Here is a 24,624-nt window from a genome sequence, read left to right on the forward strand (position 1 = left end):
AAACAGTAAAACTAATTCATAAAGCTGAAAGACAATAGGGAGGCATTATAGATTTTTTTAAAGGAAAAAAGTATCCTAGATCAATGAAATTGTCACAGTGTAAGCTATTCATAGTCAGTGCATAAGGGGAAAATGGCTGTAAGTTTATTTAAAGTGAGAGAAGTTTTTATAGGCCAAAAAAATTAGGTTAAACAAATATAAATCTATTTGGTTAGCAAATGTCTGCTTATCTTCTTAGAGCTCAATTATAGAGAGCTGGTTATTTTTATTTAGATCCACAGTACTCTGTTAGTGACAAAAACTTAGAAGTTTTAAAAGAGCTCAGAGACCTTAATGGTTAAAAGCCATATGGTAGATTTTTTTTTCCCTTTTCTTTAAAGGGAGTATCTCTTCATCACATACCAGAGTTTAGCTCAAGGTCAACTTATATTAATGCATTAAACTTAGCTGTGGAGGAGGCATAGAGCTGGAGGAAAAAGGATAAAAGAAGTTCCGAAATTGTTCTTCCAACATATTCAGCCAAGCAACAGAACATTGCCTTGATAAGCTTATATTGGACAGTTGCCATAATTCCTCCTGTTAGATCAGCTCCTCTGGTACCTATTCCCATACCTTTTAAAGTATGGCATGTAACATTTTGCTTGAAAATTGCTTCCACCTCTATTGCTTTGTTATAGCTGTTTTGCAGTTTCGGTATAGAGGCACTTCTGTGTCACAAGAAATTACTAATCTGAGGCTTGAGAAGGGGCAGTGTAGCCTTCTATTATCTCACCAGCGAGCTCTGTACAGGATTATTTTCAAATTTTCTGCTGCCATTACAATGTTCTGTTAGAGTGGGCAAGGCGGCGAGGGAGGGGACATTATTGAAACTTGGTTACCAGGGTAGATAAGATAAAGTTCATCACTGTCTTGGCATCCACATTTGCAGTCAGGGGTGGACATTTTGCTGAAAGGAGTCCATTTGGTGGAGGATATCTTTAAGATGTAAGGTTGGACATTTTCCATCTGTGTGTACTGTAGAGTTTCTCTCTTTTTCCGTTGATGCTCATCTGAAAATGTCTGTTTGATTGTTTAAATAAATAAATTTTCTTCCAAGGTATTGCAAACTCGTAAATACCAGATAATCAACATCACCACCTCCTCAATAAATAAAAGTGGAAAATGTGCTGCGATACCTTTCTTTAGAAGGCTGTCATTTTTTCTATCACCTTCTAGTCTTTGTGGCTACTAGCACAGTGGATCAAGTGATAGAGCGCCTGCGTAGCAAGCCTGAGGCCCTGAGTTCAAACCCCAGTACCACCAAAAACAACAACAATAAAATGGCAGTTCAGACTTAACTTTTACATGAGCTGTTTTTGTGATATTCTCTAGCTATTTTTATTATACAGGATACATGTGCTAAGGATTCTCATAATTGGCAATCATTATTGCCAATCTGTCTGTACTGGGTCATTATTAGAAGTCATACTGCAGATCCAGAAACATGAAGAGTGGCAAATGGTTTAGAAGGCAGGGTGTTCACTGAAATGATGGTCATTTTGAGAGTTCTTCCCTATGGCTTGGGCTCCACGGCCCAGAAGCCACTGATTTTCCCTTTAAATCCAGCATCTCTTTTCTCTCCAGCAAAACCAGCCCGATACACGTGTAGGTTTCATGCTGGCAGGGAGGGTCAGCTTTGCCCATACATAATCACTGTTTTATGGCTTTCACTCATTCCTGAGGTGTTAATGCAGATCAAATGGGAAACACTCAGACAGAACCCTTGCAGCTACCGTATTGCCTAGCTCTCCCCTCTCAATCGTTAATTCTTATTGTAAGACCTAAAGGTAATTTTGTTTGCTCTCTTAATGCCTTGCAGATCTCCCAGTGGCTCTTGCATATCCTTTCTCAAATTCCCATCTTGATCAATTGTTTGCAAATAATTAAGCTTTTAAGAGATGATGGCATGAGGCTAATGTACACAACAAAAGGAGGTCTCCCTCACTGTCTATTGGACTGCTTTTGACTGTTGGTCAAATTTACTTTGATATCCCAAAGTAATTAGGTTGATTGGTATATCAGGCAAGTGCAGTAAGTCTTCCCTTCTCAAGAACCTACTGATCTTTCCTAAACTAGTGTCCTTGTCATTGAGGTGCAATAAAACAAAGGTGTTCAAGACAATGACAAGGGCTGACTAAGGCCCTTAGTTGCAAAGGTTTGGAATGAGTTTCTCATTTTCTTCTCAAAATGAGAAAATGATCACTCTTTATCTCTTGCAAAATGACATCTACTTTGCCTAGAGAGTGGCCTTACTAACCCTGTGGGTGGAACGCAACAGGGCTTTGAATGTTTTTACAGCAGCCTTGCCTGTGGCATGTTGGGTTTTTGTCAAATCATTAAAAAAAAGAAAATCAATGAAGAGGTAACTCACACTGTCCACAAAAAACTTATCTATTAAAGATGCTTTGGATTTAAGCTACTTAAACCTACTGAGTTTTAGTTTCAAAATCAACTTCGTTATGAATTTTTAACTGATTTTGGGTTAGCTACATGAAGTCACAGGTTTCATATGATGTTGGCAATTATAGATTTTTTTTTAAAAGGAATTGAGAGTTCATGGGACACTAAGTTCAAGAACTATAAGAAAAAGAAAAACACTCAATTTGACTACCCATAGACAAGGGTTTAGGAATTTTGTTGATACTTTCCCCTCTTCTTAACAATGGTCAAATTATTGTGACATTTAATTTTGTCCAGGTTCATTCATTTCTATATGAAAAAATATATCCTGAACAACTGAAAAGTGTTTAATGGATGCAGTGCTGGGTCTCCATAGCTTGAGGCTGCCTAGCAATTATACTGCATGAAATTAGACACAGTTTGTTCCAATTACTTAAAATCAGATCACATGAAAAGTGACAGGGAAGAAAAGGATAGACTTTTCTTACTTCATGATATTTAAACTATAAAATCAGAAACTACATGATATGAAGAAACAACTGAAATTTATACTGAAATTTTGACTGCTCTTTGACACTGTAATGACTCAGGTCATTTTAATGAGTCAAAGAGAATTTTCCCAGTACCATTTGCATAAATAAAATGTAAATTCTATTTGCTTTATAAGAATGTATATAAAACATGGTCACAAACAGGCATGCCAACATACTCTTCAAAAACACAGGACAAATAAATTACTACGATAATTCTCAATTTTCAAAGTAACTAAAGGTAAATGGCATAAATATTAATTTTTATCCAGTTCTGGTCATAACATCAAGACACACTAATAGTGCAAAAGGTGTTGGCTGTGTAACTTTACTGAAGAGAGACTGTTGACATGTTTATTAATTCCACTGAAAAATCACTGAATAAGATTTCCACAGGACCTGGAAAACTATAAGCACATAGTATTACAAAAAATGTTATAAATTGGAAATTACTTGCATGTATATCTACAACTTTATATGGAAAAGTATGTAAAATGTTACATTAATACTTTTAGACTGATTTTGATTGTTCTGAAATCATAATATTTTACTCTATTGGGTTAAATATATTCTTAAAGATAATTTCACTTATCTCTTCATTTTCAATTTGGCTACTTAAAAATTCAAAATTATTTATATGGCTTGTATTTGTGGATCAATTACTGGATGTTAAAACTTGCATGTTTCAAAGTCCAGTTTATAATTATTATTAGACTTCAGGGTTTTTCTTGTTTTTTGTTTTTAGTGGGACTGTAGTTTGAAGTCAGGAGTTTGTGCTTGCAAAGCAGATGCTCTAGCACTTGAGCTACACCTCCAGTCCTATTATTGGGTAATACTGTAAGAATTGCTAAGGTGACACCTTTAACTTCAATGGATCTTAGGACTGCAGATGACAAAATTGAGTGTTAGAAAAGTTCCTATTCAAAGTTGCATAGTTAAGTGACAACATAATTTATATAATCTAATAAGGCCACTTATATACTATTCTTCAGTAGCATAGACATAGAGCTACTATATATCAAATTATAATTAATTCAGTGTTCTGTTCATAGGACAAACGATTCATTTGCTTTGAGTTGTACAGTAAACTTTTATGTAGTAGGAGTTACATTTTAAACTTCAGAGTAATGGGTTTTGCTTTTAGCTCAGTAACCCATCGTGAGATTTTGGATTATGGTGACCAATTTTAGTTGAGTATGATCTTACCTATTTTGAGGCTTGTATAGTTTTATTTGAGAAGAGTGGGTCAACATCACTTTTAGAAATGAAGCAAAGAAAGTAGAGTCATAATTTATACTTTCTGTGGGCTTTGAAAAACACTATATTAACCACTTTAGGGTTGCATTTGATTAGAAAGTATCGTCTATGGCCATACCACCCTGAACGTGCCCGATCTCCTCCTCGGATTAGAAAGTATCTATCTGTCTTGGTAAACTATAACTATTTTCTTTGTTCCACAAATATTTACTGATTTCCTGTTACATGCTAGTCTGGGCTTTGGAGATAGCAAGTGAGGATGGCAAGGGGTTTAGATTTGGTAGATTGGTGGGAAGAGACAGCCCAACAAGGAAACAAACATTTAAAAGAAGTCTTTGCACAGACTGATGATTCCATTTTAGGGAAATTAGGAAAAGATTGATGTGATTGAAGATTCGTTCAAACCAAATGAATCTCTTGTCCTATGAACAGGGGTGGTGGTGAGGAGAGAGGAAAGTTTGACTGTTGAGCTGAGCACTGAAAGTGACAGTGGAACAGGAGTCTGAGTGACAGGAAGAAACTTGACATGTCAGAAGAACAGAAAGAAGGATTGCGTGGTTAGAAAAGGGGAGAGATAGGGTAAGAAATCTGAGAGGTAAGCAAGGCTGCACAGTGACTTGCTGGTCCTGCAGGCCAGGTAAGCATCCTGGTGGTTTTGAAAAGAGCCATTAGGCATTTGTCACATCTTGCAGTCCTAAGTGAGGCTTAGACTCTGGAAAGGAAGGAGAAAGTACCACTGACCCCTGTCTACTGCTGGCCATCCTCCCCTGACCAGTTTCTTCACATCTAAAACAAGAGGGATGATAGATTCCATTTATGTCACTCAAAGGGATATAATGGGGATTAATTACCATCCTGTCTGTAATATACTCGGAGCTCTTTAGAGAAAGGCACTGTATTCCATGAAAGCAAAGCCTTATTCTAATTGTGTATTTATTGATTAAATGACAATCAAAGACAATGCTTATGGGAAAAATTGCTATATCTCTGCTTTCCACAAATGTATCCCACATGTATAGATATAGAACATATTTAAACTTACATATAAGAGCACTGAAGTGGTCATTAAGTCTTTTTAGCATCTAATCAAACATTATTAATGAGATTAAAAGCTATGCTAATTAGCATTCAATAGACCAAGATTTAGTTTCAATGGCACAGATAGTTAAATTGAGGGTTAGGGGTGCCCTTTCCCATTCATAATAGAATAGAGGGTTGACTCTCAGAACAATTTTATCTTGGGATAATTTATAGGGAAGTAACATTTCAAGCCAACCAATGTCTCCATAGATGGAAACCATACTATCAGCTGCTCTCAGTCTTTAGAAATGTGTATTTCAACTTCAGATATACTCGATTATTGAACAAAAAGTTTTCTGCCAAAACTAAGTTCAGTAGAATTCTAAACATTTTTATAAGAATGTATGAATTTAATTTTGTTACTTAATTCTGTAATACTTTTTATCCACTCTAATTCATGAGGAACATAGCCGGGCTTCTTCTTAGCATGTGAAATATTCTGGTCTTTGACCTTATATTGGCCTGTGTTCAGAATCCCAGCATGTGTTGACATTCAGACATGGAAACCAACTTTGGTTAAATTTTGCTTGTTTGTGCTTTGCTGAAGAGCTGAAATGAATAGTGGTTTAAAGAAAAGACACTCACTTAAATTTTAATATTTTTTATCCACAATATGGTGTTTTGGAGGGAAGATGTACTTAAATATTGGGGACCTTAATTGAGATTGTTGGTTAGAATAGTTCTTTAGAGGCCTACAGTTCAATGACTGTTAAATCAGGGTGGTATAGTCGAGGTGGTACAGCACAGCTTGTCCTCATTTTAATCCCATAAAACACAGTGATGATCATACAAAACTTTCTGGACTTGCAACAGATAAACTTGTTAAAGGATAAACTCAGTATCAAGGTTCTGCAAGTATCCTAAGTAGCTATTTATACACTTCACTAATCTTTGTAATTGGCTTGTCTTTTACTGCCATTAATTAGATGATGTAGTATTCCATTAATAAGAGTGACACACCTCAGCATTTTTACTTTTAATTATAGACTCACTAGATACTTAGGTTATTGACAAAATGCCTAAACATTGCCTATTGTACACCTATTTTTTTGTTGTTGTTGTTTTCTTTCAGCACCCTTACCCTTCTGAAGAACAGAAAAAGCAGTTGGCACAGGACACGGGACTCACCATCCTTCAAGTGAACAATTGGTAAGTAATTTGGCTTGGTGTTTACACACAATCTGTTTTCCCCTCTGGCAACCTACAGCTAATGTTTCCCATGGAGTAGCCACGCCCAGTTGCTGCTGCTTTCCCTGGTGGCTTGTTGATCCAAAGGTGAAAACAAACTGTTGACTGATATGAGAGACCTCTTTCTAGTATGGAAAATAAAGCACTGTGTTGCTTTCCACCTCCTTTATAAATCAATAGGTCTTATGCATATAAGTGTATGTTTAATTTACATTCACCATGGCTCTGGAAATGTATCACTCTCCTTGACTTTTCTCCCCTTCAGGATACTTGACAGGGTTAGTGTAATCCTATTTTCTACGAAACAAGAAAATCCATCATCACATATCAGTCAGTTTCAAATTCATCCAATAACTAAATCCACTAGATTTTTAGTTTTGCATTTGAGAATGAACTCTCCTGTTCTCTTATCCCCAGAATATTGACAGGAAAAAATTACTTATGTTTATACTGTGAAGCTACCCCAAACCTGATATATCTCAGAACTGTGCAATACTCTTTCTAAATAAAGTGTAAATTCCTGATTTGGGGCAAAGCTGAGATTATGTACCAAGTGCCAGTCAACAGTATTCTGACTTACTGTACAGCAGTGTGACAACGAGGCTTTGAGAAAGTATAATTTATTGCCCTTTGTGAATGTGCTGAAAGCCAGGTTTCAATAATCACTCAGGGCTGGTGTCATATTTGAAGGGTATTGAAATCCAATATCCTCTAAAACTAAGTGTATCTAATTAATTGTCCTAATATTTTTAGATCAGTGTTTATGATGGAGAAACTTTATCCTCTTTGAAGTGAAAATACAGAAAAGGCCCAAAGCCTGGTTGGAGAAAGGAGAGAACTGGGAATGCCAATTTGCGGACAAAAGTATTTCTTTCTGTTCAATAAGTGTCAAAGATTAATATTGCAGAATCTCTGATTACATGGCCTAATCCATTTTGGTGAATAAATTTGTTCTCGATGTCCACTGCACCTACATTAACAGACCCTTCTCTGTTAGAGAGCCTGGGAGCCTTTGGGAGAGATTTCAGATATATTAAACCGCATTACAGAAAATGTAATTTCTGTCAATATAATCCTGTGTATTCTTCAATTTAGTATTTTAAAGATAACAAGCTACTTACAATATATTTGCCTTTGGAGGATTAATTTACAAAGTGCACTATCTGCAAGACACAGACAGACTCACATAAGCATCGCTTGTAAGGGTTATCAATTTCTGTGACCCTGCTGCAGCCTTGAGAGATCAATTTTTGCAGTCCTTTTAGCTGGCGGATAGGGAACCCACCAAAAGTATACTACATCTAAATGTGGTATTAGGAGTTCTGTTGCTAGGAAGGATTTTTTTTGTTGTTGGTTTTACCTGCTGGTAAAAATCTGTATTGTATTTAATCTTGAAGATTAAATATGAGATTCATTATATTTTAATCTTCAAGACTGTTAATACTGTGTGTCTGAACTTAGTCTCTGAAAGGTTCTGGATGATATTATAGGGGAGACCATCTTATATTTTAAACTCATATATTTTATTAATTTAAAACTTAAACTCATTTTATGAGTTTAAAACTTAAATAAACCATATATTTTAAAACTTAAATCAGTGGTGAGGCATTCTTTATACAATGGAGGCTGTGCAAATGGTGCATTTCCTGGGAATGTTCTTGTCTGAGGGTAAAGGAGTGGCAGGGAACACTAATTAAGGAACGCTAAAGAGCTGCTGTTCAGGTGCTCTATCGAGCATGCCATCTCTCTTCCTCCTGGTGTTGCTAGCAAACTAGTCATAAACATAGTTACCAGAGAATAAATTCTAATACAAGCTGCTTTCTATGGGCCGATCACGATATTTCCTGTGAATGCAGGGACAGGGAGACATTCCTGTGACATCAGGCCATGTATATAAATGCTGTCATTCCCCTAGATTTAATGCACAATCTTTACTGAAGAGCAGCAGGTGTCAGTCAGTAACCACAATTTGACTTCCTCAGTTTTGTAATTAGGAGGGGGAGAAAAAGATCTTGTAAAAAGTTATAACACTATAAAATGATTTTTCAAAGTATATGCAAACTTTAAGCTTCATGCTAATATTTAATTAGGTACACATTTATAACTTTAAAATCACTTTTACTTAATTATTGGGCAGAAACACAATTTTGTGCTTACCTGGCACTTTTCTCTCTCCTGGTTCTTTCTGCAGTTAGAAGTGGTTCTTCCTTGCACTTGATTGCTTTGCATTTGGCCTTGTTTACTCTTAACAACTTTGTTTGCTGTAGAAAATGTCCCTAAAGTAACTAAAAGATGTAGGGAGATTGTTTTCCTTAAGTGTATTGAATAATGGAATTCCCATGCTTGATTCAAAATTTTAATGGTCTATTAATTTTTACCTAAACCTTCTCTTTTTAAGAAGCTGGTAATAGATTTACTTTTCTTTAGGCTTTGAGTATGATGCAAATATGATGCAAAAATGAAGACACCCATATGACACCATTTTGAAATCAATGATGTCATAGAATCTTTAACTGTGGCCTATGTGAAGACTAAAATGCAGAGAAACTCTGGAGTGGATTTCTTTTTACTTTATTGAAATAAAAAAATTACATGCAGCTTATTTAAGAGCTTATAAACACTTTTCCCTTACAAAGCATCTGCATTTGCTATTTTTCCTTCTAGAAATAATAATTACAAAATGATCATTAGTGTTTCCCTTCATCTTTAGGATCTGCCCTTTACTTCATCTAGCCACAAGTTTAAAAAATTCTGTGTCTTCCTTCTTGGATTTCTTAAAACTTGTTAACACAAACGTATATTTTTGTATTACTATGAATCATTGTTAAAAAGTTTTCATAAAATGCTGAAGAGCAGGTTGGGTGTAGATCAGTTATAATTATTGGCAGCAACATAATGTATTGAAACACACAGTATGTAAGTGAAAAATATAAACTCATGTCTAGTTGTTAGTTTGTCATAGAAACCCTGGCTAATGCAGCTTTTATCAGGTTTCAATTGAAAAACAAGGCAAGAAGTCTGGAGCATTGTAATGGTTCTTTCACTCCATCACTAAACCCATTTTTAGCTCTTTAATAGACATAAGTGATATAGCCTACCTGCCTTAGCTGACTAAGGCTAAAGAAGATGGGATTTGAGGGGATTAGGGGCAAAAGAGAGAATATTTCAATGTAAAATTAGACAGATTTGATTAATTATGAGACTATTTGGAGTAAAAAGAAAGTAATTGTGATGACTTATGTTTGGCATACTTGTGAGAATAAAAACAGAGAGGAGGAATCTTAAAATGCCTGGCATTAGTACTTGTGGCATTTGGGCCCCGGAATGGAATAGGAAATTTATTAGAGGAGATATTATAGGCTAGATCTATGAAATTTTTTCAGAATTGAGGAAATTATTCAAATAATCTGGGTAAAAATATTTTTATCTAAATTATTTAACTTATATAAGATAACTGCATGTTTCTTTTAAAATCAACTTCCAGAACTAATTTTTCTGCATGTTTAAACCTAATATGTTGTAGACAGACTTTTTAAAATGTAACTAACACTATAAATTTGTGTATTCTTACTTTTTTGCTCCATCACACTCAATTATAATTTTATTTAAAAGTAGTAAATAGTAGTATTTGGAGTTTTTTCTCTTTTCGTTTTTATATTTATGTTGTGGTTGTAACAAATACTTGTGATATATCACAGCAAAAATATTAATATGCTGAGCATTTTTGTTTCTTAAATAGAAATATTTTAAATTTGGGGATTAGATGGTTATTTAGGCCTTTAAATATTTATGTAAAAGCTTTAAAGAAAGTACACATATACACACAGTCAATATTTGGTTCTTTCTTTTTCTCTCCTGAATTGACCAACTTAATTTTTTTATAATGAAAATGTGAGTGTAGAATGGTCAAATAAAAAACTCCCTTATATATTTTCACACCAATGTTGCAGACCTGGGAATTCTCTGTGATGAAAACTTATGCGTTAAGATTGTATCGCTCTTGCTGGATAACTCAAACACAGCCTGCCTCAGCAGAGTTCTAGCCTAGGGTACATGGAATAAATTTTACAGTTCTTTGTTTACTACTGTTCATCCAAACACTTTCTTATTGAGGCCTGACATTAAATGATTATCCCTTTATTCTTTGAGAAGGCAATATGGGTTTTAGGTGCAAAATATGTAGCATATATGAAATATATTGTATGTGTGTAGACAGAAAAATCACTCTCCATTCATAGGACATATAAAAATTCCAGGTAGCATCCTAACATTTGATGTGACACTATTCCAGAACTATTGCGTCTACAGTTCTCAGATTTAGGGTGCCTACAACATTTTCCTAGCTACTTCATTTATTGCATTCAAAACATACAAAGCATTCAGACATCACTTCCCATTTATTACTAGTAGGGAAATAACTATGTTATCCTTAGAGATTTATGCCACTGGCAGGTAAAAATGTAAACTTATTCTTAAAAAATCAGATATCCTTTATTAAACAGATGCAATGGTTAAAGGTCAAGTTTCCGTCTGAGTTCTGGTAATAATGTAGTGAATACTTTTATAAGTAATCAAAGATTCTATAAATATAGGTACTTGTTTAGATGTAAATGTTAAAACATTCACAAATTATCCTTTCAACTTCTGTGATCTAAAAATCAATAGAGGTCATAGGGTGTCATAGAATTGTTCTGCTTTTTCTTCCAACATAATTTAATAATACATTTTACAGATGTTGTTTAAACATTAGGCACAGATTGTTTTGTCAATAAAGCTAAACAGAGGCATGACACAAAAGCAAGGAAAACAGATGTAAAAAAACCAAAAAAACAAAAAACCACACCAGTGCACACGCCAGAATCAGTGGGTCACCTGTTTGTTGTTCTACTACAAAATGAAAGTGTGGGCTGTGTAGTGATTTTTCTTGCCTAGAAATCACCCAGGGATGGAACAACTTCACACACAAGAAGCAATTTTATTAAGCAGGTGGTTTACCTTTTTCCCTTGAGAATTTAAGTGTAACATACATTGAAAGTAGTCTTGCTAATTGATCAATGGAGTAACAGGTGCAGTATTATAAAAAGAAGAAGAAATATAAATAGAATAACTCCCCAGAACATTTCAGAATGTGTTGTTGTTCTTCAAGCCTCAGTTAATTGCTATGCTATTCACCTTGAGTGTCAATTCTAATAATATTACGTTTACAGGCGCTTACTCTGGGTTTAGATTATAGCAATCAGTAATACTCACTAGATAAAATACTGTCTAGTTGCTCATAAGAAAATATTGAAATCAGTCAAAAATGTTTAGCTTGCATATTGCCTGAGACAGGGCTGGCTAGACGCCAGACAGGCAGGGTATTATTAAGGAAAGCTGAGCAAATAGCTCGCAGGGAAAAGAGCTGTGAATTTAGAAACCTTCAGGTATTGTCATGTCAGAGAGTTTTAGGAGTTCAACAGAGACGCTGCTTTTGTCTGCAGGTTTAAAAAATTTCCAGCCAACAATCTGCTTTGAAAATGACTCTGAGGACTAGTCAACACACTTTGTTGGAAGGTTTATACCAGAAGTTTACTCAGAGCTTTTCCCCACTGTGTAAAATCACATCCTTAGTACTGTTAAAGATGGAAGACCCTTACAAAGGGATGGGTGTTGGGGTAATGTGCTGGATGGGAACTCCCACCCCTTTCACCCTGAGCCCTTGAGTCTAGGTGAGAAGAGAAATAGGAGGGTCTGCAATGTGGGAAGGTGATTTCAAAGCCCAAGTACTGTTTGATGGAGCCTTTGTTTCCTCCTCCAGCCAGCATTGGAAAGTAGCTTCAGAACGTCAGAAGAATAATACTACCATGCCTGAAGCTAAGAGGTCAACCCGAGGAAATGTCTCAGGACCCCTCAGATTCAGATTCTAGTGAGGCTCAGAGTTGAGGTGGAGACTGAGATCCATTGTGAATGTCTGTGATTCCTTTCAAAGCAGTTAAAGTAGTGGCTTGGTAGGCTGACTGAATGTGGTATGTTGTTCAGCAAGACTTGTTACAAGTACAAAGCAAGCCAGATTTGCTGTTTTTGGTGCCTTGGTACAAAGATTTGGTCCGAGAAATGGGAAGAATTCTCTGAGTGTCATGCAATCTGACAGCAAGATGTTAGTGAGTCCCAAGGACTTGGGGAGAGGACGGGAAGTGAGGGGCTGAGAAGCAGCATGGTGAAGGCCGAGGAACTTGACCCCACAGGAGATGCCTCACAATAGGGTGGTACTCACACAGAGGGAGTAAAGAGTAAAGTAGAGGGGGAGGGAATATGCAGGGAACAGACACTGGGATCAAAACATTCAATTAGTTACCTCCATCCCTGACCAATAAGATGTGTGTCCTTGCTCAGATCACTTTATCCCCAGGGACAAGAGCTTCCTCTATTTTAAAGGGGATAAGTAGAACTAATTAAGCAGGATCCTCTGCCTCTTACGGCCTTTATGTTAGGCCCTGTGATAAAGTACATCAGAGAGAAGCAAGACAAATATTTGGAAATTCATCTAATTCCCGCTCTACCCCAGGAGTGGAAGAAAAAAATCACTTTGATTAAGAGACAAACAGAAAAATTAATTAAAAAGTTGTTACTTTTCCTCGGCTTAAATAAGCAAATCAAATGTTGTGAAATAAAAATTAGATGAAATTAAACATTATCGCAAGACATGAAAAGCATGTGCGCTGTCATTTTAGGCTTCATAATAAAGATAAATCAGTTGTTTTTAGCAGTATGCTGAGTCTATGAAGGGCATGACAGATAATAGGCTTGAAATTTCTGAAGTTATTGTACAGCAAAATTTGTTTTTTCCTCAGGCATTCAATCTTTTTCTCTAGTAATTTTGTACATGACAAACTTTTTAGTGAGTGCATTAATAATCTATAAGTAATGGGTTGTCAAGTGTCAGATAAGATTAAAAGATCATTTAAGCATTATCCATTTACTTCTTTGCATAAGTTTTGTAGGTCTAGAGAAATAACTTTTTGAATTGTAGTTGTATGTGCATGTTTCTTTCTTTCTTTTTTTTCCCCTTTCTCTCTTTCATTTGGCTCCACTCCAGTATACGTGGAAGAACTGCATTACATTACATAAATCCTGCATGTAGGAGCAGATTTGAAGCTCACATTGTGTGAATCAAGGGGACAAATGTCTCAACTGTCTTCTGTAAATGTATTTGAGTTTTTAAGTGTTACTCTTTGTCGTCTCAAAGGAACTTTGTAGGAGGAAACAGACTCAGCTATGAGGGGCACTGAAGCTTTAGATGTTAGTAGTTTCCTAGCAAGTCCGGTTTAGGTCTATTCTTGTCAAATCTGTCTTAAGTGTGTTTACATCTAGTTTGCCTTTCTGGTATTTTCTGCTTGCACAGACCTGATCTCCACCTATTTTGTGTCAACAGTTGCTGAGGCTGGTGTTGGGTGATTAACCGTTAAGTACGGAAGCACCAAGCTGTGTCTGGAGAGACCCTCTTCTCTCCTCTCACTCCATCCTCTCGCTTCAGGCTGCGCCTACAGAAAACAAACAGCATATTTGAGTGGTTAAAAAGTCAGCCTGAAATATTAAAAATGGGGCAAATGTTGCCTCCTTGTTGAATAAAACAGTTTTCTCAAAAATGGAGTGGAGCCAGGGGATCAGGGGAAGGAAGTATTTCTCAGGGCAAATGTCTCAGATCTAGGCTCCATTGCTCAGTGTGGGAAAGCAGTGGCACTTTGTGTACATGCTTAGGGTTTTCTTCTGCTTGTTTTTAATTTTTAAGGGGAAAGAAGACACTGTAAGAAGACAAATACACCTCCAACAGCATGAATGTTTGTAACTTTGGTAAATAGAGGGCTGTCCTGTTCAGTGCCCTTGATAATTTTCCTCTCTATTTCCATTCTTACAAAACTTTTGGTCTCATCCATTAACATGAAAAGTAATTAACTCGATCATGTTCCTTTTACCTGAACGATAGCAAATAAGCAAAAAAAAAAAACAAAATGCTTAGACTTTTCTGAGTCTTGAGTGCTCTTTTTTTCCTTTTGACTCTCTTCAACTAACCAGTGCTCACAAGATTAGATCCTATCACTGAAGAAGAGAAAAAAATATTTGCTTTCTCAAACACGTTAACTCTTTCAGGCCCATTGGGATTGGTGGTCTTGGGTTCTTTCTTAGCTCAAACATGAATTTCCTGTCCGTTGGTAAGATCTGGCTTAATACTGATAAAATAACTTTTTAAATAGAGAGGACAGTATATTGCCTAGGGATGGAAATTCAATGTATCATGTGATTAAATTATATATAAGTTTTTAGTATTGTTTGGTTGCCACATCAGATGTAAAGCGGTAGATTTGAGGACCGTTGTCTGGTTCAAAGGTTTTGTTGGTCTCTATCACTAGAACATCTGCTGACTTTATTTGATCCCTAGTTTGGGTCAGAGTTCATATGTTCTTGGAAAGGGCAGGGGGTACGGGATGTTGAGAAAGCAAATGGAAAGAATTGTACATGTCCAAAAGATGTAAGATCTCAGCCCCCATGGCTGGTCACCTGGCAGTACTGTTTACAGAAAGGGAAGCACAATAGGTAGTGGCAGGGTTCGCATCCCCAGGGCAAGCAGGAGCTGGGAAAGAGTTGGGGGCATGGGGCGGGGGGGCGGGGGGGGGGAGGCAGGAGGAACGTACCAGATCCATTTTGAGTGAATGCAGTGTAAAAAACACATATTGAGATTTCAATTTTGTTTTTGGTTATGCTATTTCTTTTAAAATTGCAAATAGCAAAGGAATATGTGGTTTTTGAAGGGAGCATGGATTAAAATCTTAGAAACCCTGTGTTTTAGAATCATAGGGTATAAATCGTGGGTGAGAATTTATGCACCATTTGACAGATGAGGCACCACTTATGATGTTACACTGCTAGCTGCTAATTAGAGACAGGGAAAGACTGGTTCCTGGTCCCGTGCCTTCCTTCCCACCCTTACATGTTTGTTTTTTCACAGCTTTATTGAGATACCATTCACAAACCACCAATTCACTCATTTAAAGTGCACAACTTAATGGTTGTAGTATTTTCACAGGGTTGCACAACCATTCTCATAGTCAATTTTAAAACCTTTTTGGCTACCATAAAAAAATCTTTTGCCCTTTAGCTATTACCTCTCCTTCTACTTCCTTCTCTCTCCCACCAGCTACAGGCAACTATAATCTACTTTTTTCTGTGTCTAGCTTTGGCTATTTTGTCATTTCATAAAGATGTGATCATATAATATGTGATCTTTTGTGACTGGCTTCTTGTACTTAGCATAGTGTTTTCAAGGGTCATCCACATTGTAATGTCTATTGTTGGTATTTCATTCCTTTACGTGGCTCAGCAATGCTCCACTGAATACATATAACACATTTTGGCTTTCCATTCATTAGTGAGATGAATTGGTCAGATTTTAGGTTGTTTTTCACCTTTGCTGCAAAGCATTTTTAGACAACTTTTTGTACTATTGTGTATTTTTGAGAATCACAATGACAGTATCCCAACAATCTTCTGTTTTAGGTTTTACAGTTTGTAAAGTGCTTTTCATTAAACATTCAGTCACTTGATCCTGGCAAATCTGTACCTAAATATTGCTGTGATCTCAGAGCCAGTGAGGGCCAGTCTTCCTACTCAGCTCTATGCCCTTCTCACCAACACTATTCTGACTCTCCTTGGCACAGCCAGTGTTTAGACTAAGATAATGAGTGATGTTGTTCAAAGAGAAGGATGGTCACACTGACAATGCAGCAACTCAGCAGTAAAATACACATTCTCCAAAGTTTCTCCAGGGTGACTTAGATGCCATAACCATTTTGTAAAGACTTGGCAAGTTCCAAGAGATGGTCATTTAGTTAGTGTTATTGTCCTCATTTAAGAAATTTTTTGTCATATATTCCAGTTGAGAGGTGATTGCTGTTTAGTATATGTGGTTCCATTTGTATTTTAATGGTCTACAGACTACATATTGTTACGTATTACATAGAGCTTAGAACTCAAGTTTTACCAGTTTGCAAAAGAAGTTACAGTGAACATTTTGAGAAACGGTCACAAACCTCCATTCAAGTCAAGTTGTGTTCATTGTGCCATTCAATAGCTGAATTTTGTAACCAGGTGAAACTAGGTAACAAGCTAAATTTTGAGAACTCTTCTTAGCTTGTGTGGAGATCCCAGGCTCCAGGGGGTTGATGGTTAGTGAAAGTTTGGGGAACTGAGATAATTAAAGGAAAGATCCCAGAGAAAGCAAGGAGCTCAGAAGTACCCCATGATGGGACTGGGATTCTCTAACACTCTATATAGACAGGCTTTGGTCACCATTATAACACCACTGGGTTTCAACTCCAATCACTCAGGGCAAATTTCCTTTGTAAAAATAATGTACATTTAATAGTTTAGAATGGTCATCCATCCCAATTGCTGGGGTATGCATGATGTATACCTATGACCCAGCCCTACTATTAATAGTGACCTTTCTCACTCAAAAAGTGTCTCAGTGTAGATCATAAATTACCTGCTCATCCTATTTACAATGGAGATTGGTAGAAAACCAGGATTTGCCTTAAATAAATAAACATATTCAGTAATGTGTAAGTGATACTTAGTGAGATACAAATTTATTGATGTTTTGTGAATATGAGAAAATGGGAATGAAAAAATGGTTCAGCTCTGAAACCAGAGACCTGTGTGTTCTTCATAGATGTTATAGTTATTTTAGCTTTTCCATTAGTAGAGAAAGTTTTACTTCACTAACCTTTTGCTTATATGTTCTAACAGTCATTCTAAATGCATATAATTTAAGTAAACTACTATTTTCTTATATTTATGAGATAATACAAACTGATCTTGGCAAATTGTCACATTTAAGTAAATATTTCATAAATGCGAATTTGCTGGCTATGATCAATGTCAATGGCTACTGAAGGTATTTTTAACTGTTCAGCATTTGTTTGCTAAATCTAGTGTAATATCTCCACCATTTGTTTCACTAAGTTTGGAGCCCAAAGCTTCAGCAATCTAGAAGGTAGCAAGTGATAACAAAAGAAAGAGAGACCCTCTACTTTGAATTCAGGTCAGAATAAAGGCTTTATGAAGATCCAATTTTTGCGAATACAAAAACTCATGAAATTTCTTTTCAAGGACAATTTTATGCATTGTATATTCAGTGTTGCATTATTTTAAAGTTATTTCAGTGTCTCAAGTCCAAAATAACACATGGGTTTTGTTCTTACTTGTATCATCATTGTCAATTAGTAAGTGACTTTTTTTACTAGCTGCTTTGAAGAAAATTTACGTATAGTTAACTTCCTCAATTGTGGTAGACAACTTCAGTTTGTTTTAGCATAATTTGGCAAATACTCCTATCACTACTAGAGAGGGAAAACCTTCTCACGCCACTTCTTGTGATTTCAGTAAATTCTGATATTATGCTTCTAGAGTGGGTGGAGAGAAGAGCTCATGCTCCCTTCTCTCTGCCTATCTGCTTACCTCCCACTGCTGTTCTGTACCTCCCACTCCCCCAGACACACAGATGATGCATTGCAGTCCTGGAAATGCCGGGTCCTGGAGGAGGTTAAGAAACTAGAAAAAGGTGCCAAAAACATGATTTCATAAGGTTTGACTTGAGATTGAGTCAACTTTCTTAAGCATCTTAAAATCATGTTTTATGAAATTTTGTTTCACAGAGAAAGGTTGTATAGAAGGCTTGGACCCTGAAGACCTTCTGTTATGGATCATTAAGATAACTAAATAATGTAAATCTTTGATGAAGATTTCCAACATATGATTTTGTGGTTAATTTTTTGGTTGTTGTTTAAAAGAACAGAGAGAGCTTGGCAGAGTTGCTCAAGTGGTAGGGCGCCTGTCTAGCAATCATGAAGCCCTGAGTTCAAACCCTGGTACCACCCCCCCCAAAAAAAGGAAAAGAACAGAGAGTTATTTGAGAGATAGCTAGAACTTTTCCCCTGAGGATTTGTTTATGAAACATGTCTTAACTGTATCCACATTGAAAAAATGTAGGTATAGTTTCCTTTAAATGACCAAGATACAGATGAAAGAAATGCTACATATGTCAAGGAAATTCATTGACTAGAAAAAGAACAAAATTCTGGAATTCAACAACTACTTTCCAAAGTGAAATTTTATATTTGAAGATGATTCATGAGTATTAATTTTAAAATTAAAAATATTTTAGAAATCATCTAAAATGTATAATATATATTAAATATTATATGTGCATGTTGTTTATTTTTACTTGAATGAAGAATAGTGCATGTTAGAGAGTGCATGCTAATACTTAAATTATTCATAAAAATATATACAGTTAATGTTATTATTACTTAAATATGTATGTAGGTATTCCTAACTATATCTAAAAACTAATTAAAGATGATTATAATTAATATTTTCTTTAATGGATAGTATAGCTGTGGAAGGCATTTTCACTCATATAACTTTCAGTTAGTGAAATCTTTTCTTAATAGTTGATCATTTTAGCTTTTTGGGGGTGTTAGAAAATTACATTTCTCCATACTCAGATGGATGCCATTATAGTAAGCCTCTATCCACTGCCAACCTGCTGACTCTTCACTTGTGCCTAGTTGGCAGAAAAGAACTGTGGAGGTAAGGGAGAATCATGTCATTGTTTGATAACAAAACCATTTTGATTTTATGTGGTTTACTGAGTTGGTTATAACATGCCAAAGTAACTAAATGTGGGCTCCCTTCATCGTCAGCGAATAAGTAGAGTGGTGAACAATGAGGAGTAGAAATAGGTGAAGAGAAAAATACAAAGTGAGCAAGTGGTTTTCCTTTGCTGTTAGGGGTTTTCAGAGAACAGCACAGGGAGGTAAAGGTATGTGGGAAGTGCTGGTTTGAAAATGGGGAACTGCCCCTTGAGTGTTGGCTCCTATGTTCTCCTCACACTTTTGGTTCCCAAGAAGGGAAAACTGAACCTAGCAACCCAGTTTGGGGGGAAGGGACCAGGGCAAGAGGTGGAGGATAAACTGAAGGACAAAGGTCAATTTCAGAAAGCTGGTTCTACTGGATCTTGCCCAGATTTAGGTATCTAAAGACTGAGAGTGAAAGGAGATAAAAGGCATTAGCAGAATAGAAAAAAAAAAATTAAAGTCTAATGATAAATAAACATCTAGGAGTAAAGAAAAGAAAGAGTATAGCAAAATTTTCTGTTTTATTTAAAACATAATTTAGATTCACTTTTTTTCCTTGTCAGATTCCTGATTCCTATGAAAATGCAAAAAATAAAATTCAGTTTTTAGATATTCCAGGATTTTTAAACCAGATATTTTAGGAAATTTTGTTACTCTTCTAACTTCTCACTACTCCTTAATAGGTCTTAAAATCTCAACAATGAAGCAAAAGCTAAACACATCTCTGCTTATTTGAACATGGAATAAAGCCATAAAGCCAACTTGTTACCTGTTATCTTCCTTTCTTTTGTAAAACTTCTTGTTTTGGAACAAAAATAGTTTGGTTTCAAGGAGAACGTCTAATACAAGATTGTGCAAAAGTGACAATCTAACAATTTTTCCTTAATTCAGTTGACCACTACCTACAGCTTTCTTCAAAAGTACTTCATAAATGGAGATTGTATTCCAAGGCACAGTAGGAGTTAAACTATATATACCTTGATGTTAAAAATGAAATATGGAAATATAGCCATTTTCAATTTTATATATATAATTATATAATAGCCAAATTTGAATTATATTCTGTTAAAGGGAGATACCCAATTGTCTATATTGAGTAAGCAAAATTGTCACGTTGTCACGAATTCCTGACACTCTACATCTAAGTTTTAAGAGTCTTGTTTTCAGATATCAATTATGAAATTATAAGTTTTCTCTTACATCTTTAAATTAATAAGCTTTTTAAAGAGACCTTATTAATAGGAAAAATTCTAAGATTGTATTTCATCAGTACATATTAATTTGAAACTATTTTGTGGCTATTGGAAAATGAATTTTTTTGTTGAACATCCAAATTTCAATTTCAACATTCACTTTTTTACTTCTACTCAAAAACACCATTTCTTCTATTTTCAAACTCTATGTGTTAACATATATTTGAACACACACATGCATTAATAACAAATTTGCAGATGCCTCGTAAAATGTCAGTGTTTTAAGAAGTGAATATATTCATTTAAGTTCACATCAAATCTAAAGGTCTTTTGGGGGATTGGTGTTTAGAAAATTCTTGATACTTTAGTCTCTTCCACAATGAAAAGTAAAGCATTCTATCACAAAAGCAGGGAGGATGAGACACAAGGTCAAAGGGCATTTTAGAAACAAACAGCTGGACCAGTTTATTTAAACAGATAGAGGGATGGGGGGAACTGACCTCAGTTTGACTTATAGTGGGAGGAGCAAGAATGTCATTTTATTACTTTGCCTAGAAGGAAAATGTTTTTGTATCTGAACTCACCCCTGAAGCCATCTAAACACATGGCTCTGCTATATGTAGCCTAATTCTAAAGAGAGAAAATGTGTGAGATAGTCTGGAAAACCTACTAGGGAGAATCAAATGTTGTGACGGTGTTAAAATCAAAAAGGTGGTGGTGTTTTAGAAAATAAAATATTTTGCCGTTTAATTATTTTTTTTTCAGATAAAGATGTCCGTGATATCCAGATGTTCATGATCTCAGATAATAATACTAGTTTTTCCTAAAAGTGTAGGAATTGTAATTCAGTAATGTTCCGAGAACTTACCGTGTCTCATATGTATTGATAATATTTCATTACATTAATTCTTTTAAAAAAATTATAGGTTTCATAAACAAGAAGTTCCAGGTGGGCCTACTAAAAATCATCAGTTCAGACAAAAAGATTACATTTTCTGTGTTTCTGTTTTTTTAATGAAAGGCTCCCCACTTTGATTATCTATATAACCTACGGATATCTTAAATCTGTGTTATGAACAAAAACAAGTAATATTAGGTGCTGGTGACTCACACCTGTAATCCTAGCTACGGGGGAGGCTGAGTTTGGAAGGATTGTGGTTGGAGGTCAGCCAGGGCAAAAACTTGGCGAAATCTCTAGCTCAACCAATAGCTGGACTTAGTGATGTGTGCCTGTCATTCCGCCTACATCAGGAAGGGTAAAATAAATAGCACAGAGGTCTAGGCTGCCCTGGGCAAAAAAGACCCTATCTCCAAAATAACCAGAGCAAAAAAGACTGGAGGCATGACTCAAGAGCTAGAGCAAGTGTGAAGTACTGAGTTTAAACCCCAGTCCAGGGGTGAAGGTGAGGTGGGGGAGGAGTAAATAGTACTTAATACCTGTGGGCACTTAGCTAAGAGGCTGTGGTAAGTTTGTGGTAGGGTATTTGTCCTCTACAATGGCACATGGAGACCAGAGCAAGGCCTGGAATAAGGGTAATTAATGGTGTCCTCTGCAAGCCTTCAGGGAGACATGACAAACCTCAGCAAACTGAGCAGAGAGTGGCCCAGGTGATAAGTGGACTTAAAATACTAGAAGGACTTACCTTCTAGAATGAACTTTTTAAGAACCATGGATGTTTAGCCTAGGGAGAAGTTAGAAGCCTACAGGGCATGATAATTATGTTTAAATATTTGTCAGGCTATCCTAAGGAAGAAAGACTATAATTGTTTAAATTACCCCCAAGGAGTTGTACTGAAAGATTTTAGACCAGATAAAGAGGACTTCTGACAGCTTGGCTTGTCCAAAGATGGAATGGACTCTCAGGTACAAAAGCAGTGACTATTCATCTACTTGATGGGGATTTCACAGAGGAGACTCATGTCTTTGACCAAAGTAGATAACTGTTCAAGCCCTTTCTAAATCTTACTTGTAATTTTTCTATGATTTCCTGGGTTAAATAGTTATGGACTTGAACCCGAGTTGATTACATGAATTGGTCTATGGGAGTCAGAATGTGTGAGCATGAAGGAGACAAACTTTGGAATATGAATAAACTGAGTTACTGAATCTGTTTAGAGTTGCCTTGTCTTTGTTTACATATACGAGCAGTGCAACCATCAAAATTCCCAGTCTCTAAGATGTTCACCGTCATGCTAATTCCCTGACTTAGCACTGGGTTTTATGCCAATGATAATCAAATCAAAATCAGCTAATTTTTTTAGATATCTCAGTCTGGAATATTCTAGATGGGTGGCACAGCAGTGGCCATGTTCTGGTCACAGCATTAAAGAGGAGAACATTCACTATCATTTGCCATCTGTGTGTTATTCAGAAAATTATTGATATATCTTTGGTAACATGTACTCTCAAATAAGTCATTTAATTTCTCTGAGCCTTGGCTCCTCATCTCTTAAAAATGGTTCTTCCTCATTTTAGGAAAGTGGTGTGAACCCTTACCCGTAACACATTATGTTTTAATATTATGTTGAAGAAGAAAGTTAACAGACCAAGTTCCTTCCTTGTAACAGAAGATCACGAATAGTACTATAGATAAGGAGTTGTTTTTTTGCTCTCTTATGTTAGTTACTATGAAAATTACTTTTGGTATATGCAGAATATAAATATTAAATAATTTTCTAATTGGTCATGCAGTGCAGGCGGCTAATGAAAAAGCAGATTTTTTTTTCATTTTAATTGGTTATTTCACATGGTGTTTGTGCTACACCTGTGCTTATAATGAGAATGGAGAATTAATCTAACCTTCTGCTCACACGATTCCAATTTTCATGGTTTATACAAGATAATGATAACCTGATTTGCAAGACAATTTGTTGTAGAGCTGTATCTTAAATATTTTTATTAGCAGTTCAGGGACTTCTTATACAAGAACTGATGATATAAGATACGTGGCCAATAAGGGCACCAATAGTGTGCCTTTTAGTTAAGACTACAGCTTCATTATTTATTTTAATTACTTCTCAGATGATGAAAGAACATAAGAAAATATAATATATTAAGACTCTTAAAATGTTATGAGGTATGCATTTTTATTTTAGAGACCTGCCCTTGTCATTTAATGGTTTGGTTTTTAGGAACTAGTTTCCTTCCTCAAGTGAGCAGATGTACAAACTAGAATTCATACTGGACCATAGATTCTTTAATTATTAATAGTGCATTATTAAACTTTTCATTGTATTTTTATGTCCCTCTCAGATTTGAATATATCAAATCTAAAAGCAGTTTACTATTTCAGAATCTAATATGCCCTCTTCATTTTCTGTATTTGATATGTAATTCTTATTGCTTAAAATGAGTGGATCTTAAGAGTAAGAATCTCATGACATGACTTTGGAGAGTTTATGTTATCCACTTTTTAATAATTCAATGATTCATCATTTTTTGGAGGGGGCTACAAATATAATTGTATCAAAAAACCTCATTCAGGCACTTAAAGTGACTTAAATGTCTTAATAAGATGTTTATGAATTCTCAGTGGTAGCTGGAGAAAGCAAGATTATAAGTTCAATTACTGTATAGCTGTGACCTTGCCTTGACCTCAGATTTTGCATAAAGAGTAGGAAAAAAAAAAAAGCTACCTCAAGAAATCTCTACAAGGAATGCATTTCTCTGAAGTCCCCAGCAGTGAGTTAGTGGTGATAAACTCCAGACATTCTCTCATTTGATGGTGTGCTGCCATCCCAGTTCATTATCTTAATAGTGGGCATTAAAATAGAATTAGGTTTGCAAAAGGTAGGGGAGGTCTGGTTAAAGAATTGTGAAAAAGAAGTCATAGAGCCTAAGATTGAAATGTCACTAATTTGGAGAGCATCTCACTCTGTCCACCAAGTCCACCCCCCTTCGAACTGAAAAGAGTGGTGATTAGCATTGTTTCCTGAAAACTCTGCTAATTCCCCCATGAAAAGATGAAATGGAAGTGTCCAACTGTGGTAAAACAGGCAAACATAAATCAACTCAGAAACCCCAAGCCTTGTACTCAGAGGTCACGGGGGTTATAGGTTTTGCAGCATCGAAGCAGTACATAGAGCTGGGAGAGAAAGGAGGCAGTCCCATTTTGCCAAGATCTAGCCTTGCCTCACTGTGATTCATCTCGCCTCTTTCCTCCAACTTTTTGCTTTCTTTCTTTCTTTTTTTTTAAGGAATAATGATTTGCCTTACTTTCTTGGTTACAGGTTTATTAATGCCCGGAGAAGAATAGTGCAGCC

General features: G+C 35.8%; 1 protein-coding gene across 2 annotated transcripts in view; it reads left to right on the top strand.

The window, feature by feature from the left end:
• Meis1 (Meis homeobox 1) overlaps window positions 1–24,624 on the top strand; it is a 133,888-nt gene that overhangs the window by 104,065 nt on the left and 5,199 nt on the right. For both annotated transcript variants that reach the window (XM_074049856.1, XM_074049858.1), the window contains exons 9-10: window positions 6,379–6,455; window positions 24,592–24,624. The exon at window positions 24,592–24,624 is cut by the window's right edge and continues 30 nt beyond it. In XM_074049856.1, the coding sequence (XP_073905957.1) occupies window positions 6,379–6,455; window positions 24,592–24,624 (110 nt within the window). The remainder of the gene's footprint in view (window positions 1–6,378; window positions 6,456–24,591) is intronic.

Source organism: Castor canadensis, chromosome 12 (genome assembly GCF_047511655.1).
Source record: "Castor canadensis chromosome 12, mCasCan1.hap1v2, whole genome shotgun sequence".
NCBI lineage: Eukaryota > Metazoa > Chordata > Mammalia > Rodentia > Castoridae > Castor > Castor canadensis.